Genomic DNA, 12,316 nt, shown 5'->3' with positions numbered 1-12,316 from the left:
TTCCTCCCCCTCCTCCCCCCACCCCCAGTCCTGCAGGATGGACCCCAGCCAAAGCCTGGTTTGGTGCTGGCTGGGAGAGGCTCTTACAGGAACTGACAGTGGAAATTATTCTTCAGGTCTGACTGTGGAGTCAGGCCGGGCCCCGGTCAGGCTGGGGCTGGAAATCTTGTTAGAACACTTCTCAGGGGCTGTTTCGTTCCGGGCTCTCATTTTCTGCTTGGGATTAACAGAAATAACATCTCCATAAGAGCCTGGTAACCTGATGCCACCGTGCCACAGTCCTGGACTCAGCCCAGGGAGCCATAGGGTTTGCACAGAAAATAATTTGCCCTTTGGTTCCAAGTGGCTGTTGTCCTTGAAGCAAAGCCCTTTTCTCTGCACCTGTGGGCCCAGTCACCCTGGATTTTGACTAAGAGGGATTCGGGGGCTTGTTAAAGGTAAGGAAATGCCCCCTTCCGTAATAAAGACAGACTTGGGCTCTCCAGGGAAGGAAGAAGGCTTTCCCAGAGGAAACGGCAGCTGGCCGTACTAGGTTCTGAGACTTCCCCTCACCCCTGGGTCTCTGGCTGGTGAGGGCTGTGCTTGATCTGGAATGCTGAGATGCAAAAATCCAGGCCCTTGCATCAAAGCCTGCCTTCTACTAGCCCCATGGCAGAGTACCCCTATCCAGCCCAGCTGCTACACCCAGCCTCTAAGCTAGAAGGAATTCCCCACTGAGATTTCAAGGTCTTTCGTGTGCTTCGATGGTCTTTCTGCATGTGGACTAAGCTGTCATCTGGCCACTCTCTCTAAAGCTGAAACCTGAATCTTTTAAATAGTTTTGTGATGGTTGCCTCTTTCCTCCTGTTCCCGCAGTGCGACCCACCTCTAGAAGTTACAGACCTATTTGTTGATATACAAGATGGCAAAATCCTAATGGCATTGTTAGAAGTCCTGTCTGGGCAAAATCTGGTACGTATATCACTGGGTTACAGAGGTTAGCTTCTGCTACTGTAACAGAATACCTGAGGCTAACGAAGATCAAGAGGGAAAGGTTCACTTTGGCCCATGGTTTCTTTGCATGAAGGTTCAGTCCGTGATTGCTTAGCTTTGCTGCTTCGAGCCTGAGGTAAGACAGGAGCAATGGGTCAGTGGAGCAGCTCACCTCACAGCAACAAAGAAGCAAAGAGAAGCCAGGTGCTGGTGGCTCATGCCTACAATCCTAGCTACTCAGGAGGCTGAAGTCTAAGGATCCTGGTTCAAAGTGAGCCATAGCAGGAAGGTCCATGAGACTCTTACCTCTTACGAACCAGCAAAAAGCCAGAAGTGGAACAATGGTTCAAATGGTAGAGGACTAATTCTCAAGGACAGTGCTCAGGCCTTGAGCTCAAGCCCCTCTTTTCTTGGGAAAGAAAGAAAGAAAGAAAGAAAGAAAGAAAGAAAGAAAGAAAGAAAGAAAGAAAGAAAGAAAGGGGAAGGGAAGGGAAAATAGAAGGGAAAGGAAAGAGCAAGTAGGAGAGAGGAGAGGCCAGCATTCTAGTCTCCCCTTTAAGACCACACCCCCCTAAAGGCGTAACTTCCTTCCCCAAGGCCCCACCTCCCAGTGACACTGAACAACTAAGCCCTTCCCTGCTGTTCCTTACTGAGATAACTGTAAAACTCTTGACCTATCACTTGGGACAGCTTCTGCTGGGTGGCTTTGCACCTGAGTGACCATAGGACATTTAATGTGCATTGTTCTAACTCAAGTGTTAGTTTAGCAAGGAGAGCCATGTTGCTGCAGGAACCAATCAGCAGACAGGGGTGGGGTTGGGAAGGAGGCTAGCAAGCAGGGAAACGCAAAAGATGGATGAAACTGCCCCTCACCCCTGTGGATGACTTGGCCTCACCCATCCCCCAGCTCTACTGAACTGAGTCCAGGATTATGAGGCTGGCCTCCAAGGCCTCTTGGTGCTAGAGCCTACAGCCTGAGATGCATGTGTTCTGGTTTGAATGCAGTCCAGATGGGTTTTAGCCACAAGCCCCTGACTTTCTCCAGAAATGGAGGTAAAGAGAAATGTAAACGGCTCCATTTCAAGCACCCCATCTGCTCAGCTGTCTCACTCTGCTCTGTTTTACAGCTGCACGAGTACAAATCCTCATCACATCGTATTTTTCGTTTGAACAACATAGCGAAAGCACTGAAGTTTTTGGAAGATAGCAATGTAAGTGTTCGACGCCCATCTCGGTAACATGAGCTTGCCCTGTTATAAAATATATGGTCGAAGGTTCGGTGCTGGTCACAGAAAGACACAGGAGGGCATTCTACTGAAACTGCCAGGCTAGCCTAAGCTTGAGTTCAATGGCATTTGTCTTTGTCCACTGTGGGGTACAGTGCACCGCTCCCCGCACCTGCCCACTTGCTAGAACTATCCAGGGAAGGGCCAAGCAGAGAGCTGACCCTCAGATTTATTGATCTTTTCTTTATCCTTTGATTCTTCTGAGTAAGAGTGCAGTGAGTTTGTCAGAGTGTGAAACTTTGTGTTAGATTTAGTAACTGAGAGAAGCAAAACAGCAGTGGGGAAGATGGTGGCTTTCTCCCTGCTTTGCGATGGCTTCCGGTCACTGATGTGAGTGTTCTCTGTTTGGAACTCTGCTTCTGGTTGGGGTAGGGAAGGGGGGAAAGGTGAGAAAGAGTGAGATCCCAGGACCCCACTCACATTAGGTTTCTGCGTAGAGAGATGTCTCCAGCTTCTCGCCTCATGCGGGAGTCGCTGGAGGTGCATCGTGGGCAATGAGAGGGGCTGACATTGCCTGATCTTTTAGCAGCAGAGGAATTTGTTAAAACAAAAACAAAACAGTGTCTGGCAGTCTAAGAATGACCTGGAAGACTCGACAGAGCTGAGGGAGAGCAGGTCCCGTGGTTGTCATAAAGCCTCTAGGATGCACGGGGCGGGCTCCCCTGCAGATATGTGCTACCTTGTAAACAAGCCTTAAACATTCTAGGCCAGGTGACTGAGGGCAGACCCAGAGGTATGATTCCACTCGTGTGAAATCTCAGAGCAGAAAATCTCTAGAAATAGAATATAATGGTGGCTTAGCTGGGAAGCCAAGGGTAGGTATAGGCTTCTTTTAGGAGTTTAGCCTCGTGGTAGAATGTTTACCTAGCAAGCACAAAGACCTGGGTTCGATTCCTCGGTACCACATACATAGAAAAAAGCTGGAAGTGGTGCTGAGGCTCAAGTGGCAGAGTGCTGGCCTTGAGGAAAGCCCAAGGACAGTGCTCAGACCATGAGCCACAATTGGCCAAAAAAAGTAAGAAGTGATGAGAATGTAGGGGAATTGACGGCTGATGCGTGCACGTGTTTGTGATGTTGGAGAGTCAAATGGAATGTTAATGAGCACCCAGTGAAGCCCCTTAAGAAGCAAGTACACCAAACCCCTTGCAGTGAAGTCAGATGTTGTGTTGGTAGCCACACTGCAGTGGACCACTCCCGTTCTCAGAGTGTGACTCAGTTTCCAATCCTTGCCTCCCTGTTCACTGTGAGGAACTGTAGGACGATTGCACAGCTGTCCACAGGGGGCTGCAGCACCCACCTGGCAGAGCCACACCAAGCTGGGGGCTGCATGAAGGGCATTACTTCCAGGGAGGACAGTGCCAGGAGCTGGCTGCTCCAACCTGAGGCTCCCGCCGGGGGCTGTGCTGCCCTCAGCCTCCTCCTCTTATACTGCAGAGCCCCGGCTGCCCGGCAGAATGGAAGTCACTTATTAAGCCTTGCTGTTCTCATCTGTGGAGTGGACAAACACTAAAGGAATGAACCCAGGAAAGCCACGTCAGGCTGCTCAGTGCTCCACAGGGAAGCCGTGGTCCTATGGGCTCCCATGTTAGCACCCTGTAGGTGACTGCCCGGAGGGAATGTGCCAACATTGCTCCCTTAGTTTTCAGTCCAGAAGGAATCAGAGTTAAGGAGGCAGAGGAGGGAGGGGACCCGGAAGCTCTGAGCTGAAGGCCAGCCTGCCGGACCCTCCCGCCTCTTTCTGGGTATTGAATGCCTCTGGCTTCCCTTTCAGGGTGGCCCAGGGTGTGTTCTGAGAGCCACAGAGCAGGGCTGGGGTAGAGCTGTCAGGTCCAGGGCCTGGAAACATGCAGGGAAATTTCACATGGGATTTGTCATCTGGGCGGAGCGTCTGTGAGGAATGTGGACAGAATATTGGATCTGAATTTGATTGGCCGTGTTATTCACAGTATTGACAACTTCCTTCCTGGCCTCTGCTCTTACCAGTGATGAGCCTGTGTTGTCTGAATTAGGTTCTTGGCACCAGCTCAAACTGACTGCACCCAGAGAGTTCCAAGTCTGCCTCAGTTAGGTTCACAGGAGCCTAACTGGTGTTGTCAGAAACTGACAGGGGATACGATCAGAGTCTAGAGACAAACAATTTAGAGAGAGTCATGATTGGTGGGGGGAGAGGGAGGGAAGGAGGGCGAGGTGGAGGAAGAAGAAACCTTCCCCACCTCTAAATGTCCTAGGCCAAATTTTGCAGGGTAGCATTCCACATTTGTCATGGATCATCTTTTTCCTCTCTTCCCCCTGAAAAACAGGATTTACATGCATAAAGTGTAGTTTGGCAAAGAGAAGAAAGAATGTGGCAGGGTTACATGGCCTGCAAGGTCTGACCTCCCCTCTGGGCCTTTGCTGGTCTCATTTGTAGGATGCAGTTATGGTTTGGGCTGTGCCCCTCCCCTCTCCTGCACCCCAAGCAGCACCAGAACCCTTGTACTTGGTAATATCAAAGTATAATGGCCACGTGATGGGCATGCTGCTGGTCCAGGGCCATGCATGGCCCTGGGGATTCAAGAACATCAGTTCTATGATCAGAGCATACTTAGATGAACTTCCTGGGGGCCTCTATGCTAGGTACATTGTAACCCATTGGCAGACATTTTGTAACCACACAGTCTCTGAGCATAGTCTTACCCCAGCACAGTGTTCTGATCAGCGGTGGGTTTCCCCACCCATGGTCTGTAGTTGCTGGCATGGTCACCCTGTGTCTCAGAGGTGCTACTCCTGGCAGTTGGCTGGTGTTAGTGTAGCATGCAGACAGACGTACCGGGCTGTTGCCACAGCTTCTCTTTGAGTAACAGTGACAGAAATCTTGGTGCTGCATGGTCCTAGACCAAGGTCTAAACCTCTCTGAACGCCCTCCTGAGGTGTGTGCAGGTCATTGCGATAGCTCCATTGTAAGTTTGGTGTGGAGATAAACTGAGTCAGGGCTTGAGCATATGTGGTTTATTTGGTACATACACGTGTGTGTGTGTGTGTGTGTGTGTGTGTGTGTGTGTGTGTGTGTGGTGTCCCTGAGAGTTGATTGAGGGCACAAGGTGAGCCAGGCAAGCAGGCCGGGCAGACCCCCCCCCCATCCTTGGCACTCAGCTTGCTTCTCTGCAGGTGCGGCTGGTCAGCATCGATGCAGCAGAGATCGCCGACGGCAACCCCTCCCTGGTGCTTGGGCTCATATGGAACATCATTCTCTTCTTCCAGGTGTGTCTCCCCCTCCCGGATGCATAGTCAGGACAGTGGGCCAGGGCCAGGTTGACCAGGAGAGAGCCCCGGGCTGGACTTCCAGCTTTTCTAGCTGCTGAATGAGAATTGCACTGGGGTCTACTCTCCATGCACCTCCTCTTGGCACCAGATTTTTACCCATTTATCTCATTCTGTGGCCCTGAGCTAAACAATGGCTGTCCATCTGTCTGGCTTACTCTTTCTGTGTGTCTTTCTGCTCCCTTGCCTCTGTCTGTGAGCCTCAGTTTCCACATCTGTGAAATGGGAGCCCTGGGTATAGGACATGATAGACAGCAAAGCCGTGTGCGCTGGCTCCTTGCCCACTGCATGGGGTTGGGCAGGATTCGGGTGCTGATGGGCAATGAGCTTCCTGAAGGATGCTGGGTACATTCTGAAATGTGTCCAGGCCCTCGATAGATCACATGTGGGTCTTCATTCCCCCGGGGAATGTCTGCTGAGTTTCTCCATGTCCTCCAGACCCTCTGGAAGCACAGACAAGCAAATCGCATGCACTCCAGAGTGTGGGCCAGGACTGAGACGTGAGCCAGGGCAGCTAACGCATATGAGGGTGGGGATGGAGGTTCATGAGGAAAGCATCCGAGGAGAGGTGAGCAGAGCCTGGTTTGTCATGTGAGTAGGAGCTTCTAGGCCCTGCTGGCAGTCAACTGGGAAAGGTGTTGAGATGATGCAGATTCTGAGTGAATGGAGGCCCCTGGCCAGGGCCTGGGGTTCTGCATTTCTCATCAGCGTCCTGGCAGTGGTAGTAGCATGAGCGGGGAAAATGGGGTGAGGAGATGGGTGCAGGATGTTGTCTGGCACCAGGCAGGGTTCTGTGAATTCAGAGGATGGTTCTGCATGAGCTGGGCCCTCCTGCCATGCCCTGTGACTGCAGGTCACACATTGGCTTGATAGGAGGCTCTGACTGTGTGTGTGTGTGTGTGTGTGTGTGTCTGTCTGTCTGTCTGTCTGTCTGTCTGTCTGTCTGTCTTTGTGCCTGTAGGGCCTGTGTGCCTGTAGTGGGGCTTGAACTCAGGGCCTGGATGCTATCCCTTTGCTTTTTCACTCATGGCTAGCTCTTGAACCACCCCTCTGCTTTTGGCCTTTGGTTGCTTAATTGGAGATAAGAATCCCTCAGACTTTACTGCCTTTCCTAGCAATCCTCAGATCTTAGCCTCCAGTAGGCTTGGATTATAGGCGTGAGCCCCTAAGGTGGGCTCTTGACTGTCTCTGGACTCTGAAGGTCCGTTCTCCTTCCAGATCAAGGAGCTCACGGGCAACCTCAGCAGAAGCTCCCCGTCCTCCAGCCAGTCACCCGGCTCAGCGGGCACAGATTCAGACTCCTCCTATCCACCGACCCCAACCACCGAGAGGAATGCGGCGCTATCGGTGAAAGACCAGAGGAAGGCCATCAAGACCCTGCTGGCATGGGTGCAGAGGAAAACCAGGAAGTGAGTGCAGGCCTGGTGTGCGGTTTGCAAGTGTGGTGGGCTGGAGAGAGGGGCCCAGTGACCATTGATCACAGTGCAGAGCTCGGGACTCCTTCTCTGGCCACAGTGTCCAGCCCAGTAAGGCCCCCAAACCCCTGAGCTGACCTCCTGTCTGGAGTCCCTGGCTTCCTCAAGCTCAGATAGCTGCCGTCCATTTTCTTCAGGTACGGCGTGGCGGTGCAGGACTTCGCCGGCAGCTGGAGGAGCGGGCTGGCTTTCCTGGCGGTGATCAAGGCTATTGACCCCAGCCTGGTGGACATGAAGCAGGCCCTGGAGGAGACCATGCGGGAAAATCTTGAGAAGGCATTCAGCATCGCCCACGATGCCCTGCACATCCCCAGGCTTCTGGAGCCGGAAGGTGACTTGACTCCCCTCCCCTTCGTCTTTCTCTTATGATCAGTGGGCCACTTTCCATTTCAGGCAGACATATAGAAAAGAGAAACAGAGTAATGAAGATAGTTTTCTCTATATATTTTTGTGCATCCAATTGTAACCTTTGTACAGAATTAGTATCATCCTATGTATGTATAACTTTCTTAACATTTTTACTGAACACATGACCTATGTGTTTTACGTGGCTATGATATCCTCGTTATGTATTTTTTTTTTTTTTGCCAGTCCTGGGGCTTGAGCTCAGGGCCTGAGCACTGTCCTTGGACTTTCTCAAGGCTAGAGCTCTACCACTTGAGCCTCAGCACCACTTCCGGCTTTTTTCTATGTATGTGGTACCGAGGAATTGAACCCGGGTCTTCATGCATGCTAGGCAAGCACTTTAACCACTAGGCCAAACTCCCGGCCCCCTCGTTATGTATTTTTATTGGCTGTGTGGTGGGTGTCTCACTGAGCAGGCGCAGAAAATGTTAGCGTGACAGTGCCTCTGCGAGGGTGGCACCCTGGCATCTGTCTCGTTGCTTCCCCTGTGGATCTGTCTGGCTAGTCTGTGGCAGGATGGGGTGTGGGGCCCACCAGACTAGCAGTGGGAGCCAACAGGACTTGACTCTTCATAATGGGAGAGACAGATGGAATCCTGGGGAAAAGTCCCAGATTCTCCATCTTGGGGTTCGATTCCTTGCACATTGAGGGCCTCACCCTCTCAGAGCCTAAATTTTCTCAAGTAGGAATGAAGAAGGAAACCACATCCACAGTATGGGCTCCTTCGCCTTTACCACTCTGCATCCCCGTTGAGAAATTGTGTGTCGAGTTCCTGCTAACGCCTGTGTCTCTCCACAGACATCATGGTCGACACACCGGATGAGCAGTCAGTGGTGACTTACGTGGCCCAGTTCCTAGAGCGCTTTCCGGAGCCGGAACCTGTATGTTTGCCTTCTTTACTTTAACCTCAGAAACTGGCCAGCCTCCACACATGGCAGGCCTTGGGTTGGACCCAAGGTGGATGGAAGGCCCCTCGCCAGCTGATCTCACACCTTTGCCTTGCCACACTGGAATTTCTGAGTCACACAGCACAGACATGAAACCTGACAGTGTGACAGGAAGTTAGGTCATCCCCACACTGTCTTCCTCCTTGAGCTCCATCATGGTTACAAGGGCAGTTGGCTTCTTAATTCTTCTTCAGTCAGCCAATGAAACAATTCTCCCAGCCCAACAGTACAGATTCCATCCATGGCTGTTCCAAGCTTGCCTTCAGTTTTAGAATCCCAGGCTATATACTTCAGGGCAGCGTGGAAGGGACCAGATTTTTTAGAACTTGCCCTAGCACCGTTATACATGCCCAATGAGAGAGGCAGCAATGAGGGTGGCAGAAGTGGCAGTGATGCAGGGAGAAAGGATGTACTGGGCTAGTCTTGCCTGCTGTCCCCCCTCTCCGTGACCCCCACCCCGGCCCAGCCCAACCAGACAAAGGGGGTCAGAAGTGTGGCTAAAAATCTGTCCTCCATCAAGGACATGGAATACTTGATTTTGCATCTAACATTTTTTTTGGGGGGGAACCCCAGTAGAATGTTTTGTATTAGGTATCTGGTATTTTCACATCTCCGCAGGAACGGAAATCTTTCATTATCATTTCTTCATTGGAATACAGTGTGTTTGTTTTTAAGTGGCCTTGTTGGGGGGGGGTGTCTTTTACTGTTTTTCTTGTTTGAATTCATTGCTTCACACAGGCTAGGGAGTCACTGTTTCATTTGACTATTTCAGCCATGCCCCCAGCCCTTTGTTTACAGTGACTTATTTATTTAAGAAAGAATGTCTTGCTTTTAGTCATGGGCTGGCTTTGGAACTTGTTCCTTCTACCCTCGCTTCCTAAGTACCTGGGGATTATAGATGTGGTCTTCTACTCTTGGCTTATTCTTCAAGTCTGGGTCTTGTTCGTTCTTTGGCCTGGGCTCACCTTGAACCTCAATCTTCCTGTTTCTACCCCCCAAACAGCTGGGATTACAGGCATGAACTACAACCCTTGACCTTTGTGTGGGTTTTGAGCAAGGAAGGTTCTCGGTAACGGTACTTGTTATTTCCTGGTGTCTCGTGTCTTTCTACAGGAAGATTTTGTGGATCCCGATAGAGAAGCTCCCATCGAGTCCACCTTTGTCCGCATTAAGGACACCCCTTCTGAACAGGAGAGCAAAATTCTCCTGGTGACTGAGAATGGGGAGCGTGCGTACACTATCAGCCACGAGTCCAGCCAGCCGCCGCCTGCTAAGGTGTTTGTCTGTGAGCAGCCAGAGAGTGCGAAGGACTTCAGCCTGGGTAATGCATCCCACCTGATACATGCCGACAACAACCCTGAGTTCGTGCACCAGATGGTTAACCAAGTCCTCCAGGATGTCCCAGCGCGGACAGATGCCACCTGCGAGCCAGCACCAGATTCCTCCATCCTGTCTAGTAGGAAGGAGAGCCGCAGGGCCACCTCCTTGCCCATCAAGAAGAGTGTCCACTTTGAGGCCGATACCTACAAGGATGCGTCCTGCAGCAACTATAACCCAGACTTCCGCTTCGAAGGGAGCCGGCGCGCCACCAAAGAGCTGCTGAAACCGGACGGCCATGTCTGCTCCTTTGGGTTGACTGAGGAGAAGAAGCCAGACCCGGAAGCCAGTCCGATCATGGAGGCCCCTTCTGATAAGGCTCCTGGCGATGCGGCCCAGCCAGACACCCCGGCCCCTCCTGCTCTGGCTCCCCAGGCCTCCTCCTTCTGTAATGGCACCTTAGAAAGCCCACCCAGGTATGGTCAAGAAAGTTCTCATCTGCCCCTTGACCTGATCATGGCTGAGTCCTTGGAGATCAAGGTGAAGCTGCTGACCGTACAGGCCATGAACAAGGATGATTACTTTGAAGGCATTCCGTTAAAGGCCTCGAAATTTAACAGCGATCTGGTGGACTTTGCTTCCACCAGCCAGGCTTTCAGTGAGCTTCCTTTGTTCCAGGACCAGACTCCTGGCAAGGGAGAGGAGGAAGAGGAGGAGGAGGAGGAAGAGACTGAGAGTTATGCTGAAAAGCTGAGGAAGAGGAGAGCTAAGTCTGCTCGCACCAAGTTGGAGTCACCAGCACCCCAGAAGGACAGCGATGAGTGCGAACCCCCCAAGAGCTTAGGCCCACAAGCTCAAGGCCACCATTGCGTGACTCAGGAAGAGGCTCCCACCGATAAAAAGCCAGAGGTCTACGAAAAGGCCAAGAAGAAATCCACACGGCGTGGGAGCGAGGACGACGCAGATGCCGCCGAAGCCCTTGTGGGGCTCAGCGCAGAATTGCTTTCCAATCCCCCAAGCGCCAACATCAGCCTGGAGACCCTCAGGAGCCACAGCGAAGAAGGCCTGGATTTCAAGCCCTCCCCGCCCCTCTCAAAGATCTCTGTCATCCCCCACGATCTCTTCTATTACCCGCACTACGAGGTGCCCCTTGCGGCTGTGCTGGAAGCGTACGTGGAAGGGGCGGAGGAGCTGAAGAACGAAGAGGACGCGGATCTGGATGAACCTGAGGGGTTTCTGCGTGATCTGGACGCCAGGGAGGAGGCGTACAGCTCCCAGAGCAGCTGCAGCTTCTCATCACCCGATGAGGGCCAGCCCAGCGCCAGCCGCCATATGCCCTGTGCCACTGGGGCTACTACCGGGGCTGCCACCGGGGCCACCACCGGGGCCACCACTGGGGCCACCCCACCCACTCCCCAAGCTCCCCACGAGGACCACCAGCCATTGGAGACCAAAGAGAGTGGCCCTGAGGAGAGCCATCAGGTACTTGATGGTGGGGTTCAAGCATCTAGGGAGCTGGGCCCTGGTGATTCTTACCTGTAATCCTCGCTACTCAGGAGGTTGAAATCTGAGGATCATGACTTGAAGCCAGTCCAGGGAGAAAAGTTCGTGAGACTCTTAATCTCCAATTAAAACTACCAAGAAGCCAGAATTAGGGGAAGTGTGGCTCAAGTGGTAGAGCACAGGTCGTGAGCAAAAAAGCCAGGCAAGAGTATGAGGCCATTTTCCTCTCTCTCTCTCTCTCTCTCTCTCTCTCTCTCTCTCTCTCTCTCTCTCTCTCTCTCTCCCTCCCTCCCCCTCCCTCCCTCTCTCCCTCCCTCCCTCTTTCTCTCTTTCCCTCCCTCTTCTTTCTCTCTCTCTCTCCCATTCTCTTTCTTCCTCCTCTTGATAAGACAGGGGTGAGGATTTAGGAATGTGGCTCAGGGGTAGCGTGCTTGCCTAGCATGCTGAAGCCCTGGGTTCAATCTTCAGTACCACATACACAGAAAAAGCTGGAAGTGATGCTGTGGCTCACTGTGGTAGACTGCTAGTCTTAAGCAAAAGAAGCTCACGGGTAGTGCCCAGGCTCTGAGTTTTAAGCCCTAAGACTGACTTAAAAAAAAAAAAGCCAAAATGACAGGGATGAGAAGACTTCCCTCTCATGCCATGCACCCCACAACGCAGAATTCAGACTCTCTGTGAGACTTGGGCTAATGCAGGGTAGGCACTGAAAATAGAGCCCTCCTGAGATGAGCCTGGACAGCTCATGGACCTTACCCTAGTCCCCAAGGCTGCTGATAGATCAAGGGATGAAGCCCTGTGCGGGTCAGCTGGGCACAGGAATGGTGGCTGATGGCCAGACTGTGAGGTAACCGTGCACCAGTTCGCTGAGCCACGTGGGGATTACGGCACAGCTGCAGTAATTCTGCAAGGCCTTTGTGGTGTTCTGCCCTCATCCTGTGGCCTCTGATGGCTGTGTAAACACAGGGGCCACTCACTGTGATCTTGAGCCGCTAGCAATACACTTGTCTTCCACTTGTGTGCCCACTCCATCCATCGAGCCTGCAGTTCAAGAGGGACTGGAGAGATGCAAGAGGGAATGTGCAGAGCCCTAGAGACCAGCATGCAGGGTCCT

General features: G+C 52.3%; 1 protein-coding gene across 5 annotated transcripts in view; it reads left to right on the top strand.

The window, feature by feature from the left end:
* The window catches only part of Clmn (calmin), a 65,623-nt gene that overhangs the window by 46,425 nt on the left and 6,882 nt on the right, over positions 1-12,316 (top strand). For 3 of the 5 annotated variants that reach the window (XM_090344778.1, XM_090344773.1, XM_090344776.1), the window contains exons 3-9: positions 856-951; positions 2,100-2,183; positions 5,406-5,498; positions 6,777-6,967; positions 7,171-7,364; positions 8,237-8,319; positions 9,499-11,184. In XM_090344778.1, coding sequence (XP_090200904.1) covers positions 856-951; positions 2,100-2,183; positions 5,406-5,498; positions 6,777-6,967; positions 7,171-7,364; positions 8,237-8,319; positions 9,499-11,184 — 2,427 coding nt within the window. Of the gene's footprint in view, positions 1-230; positions 438-855; positions 952-2,099; positions 2,184-5,405; positions 5,499-6,759; positions 6,968-7,170; positions 7,365-8,236; positions 8,320-9,498; positions 11,185-12,316 lie in introns of those variants that run through there. The other 2 variants (XM_090344775.1, XM_090344777.1) reach the window with 2 other exon arrangements.

Source organism: Megascapheus bottae, chromosome 14 (genome assembly GCF_031878675.1).
Source record: "Megascapheus bottae isolate mThoBot1 chromosome 14, mThoBot2.hap1, whole genome shotgun sequence".
Lineage (NCBI taxonomy): Eukaryota > Metazoa > Chordata > Mammalia > Rodentia > Geomyidae > Megascapheus > Megascapheus bottae.
Note: the sequence above shows the minus strand (reverse complement) of the source record. Positions and strands in the feature narration are given on the sequence as shown.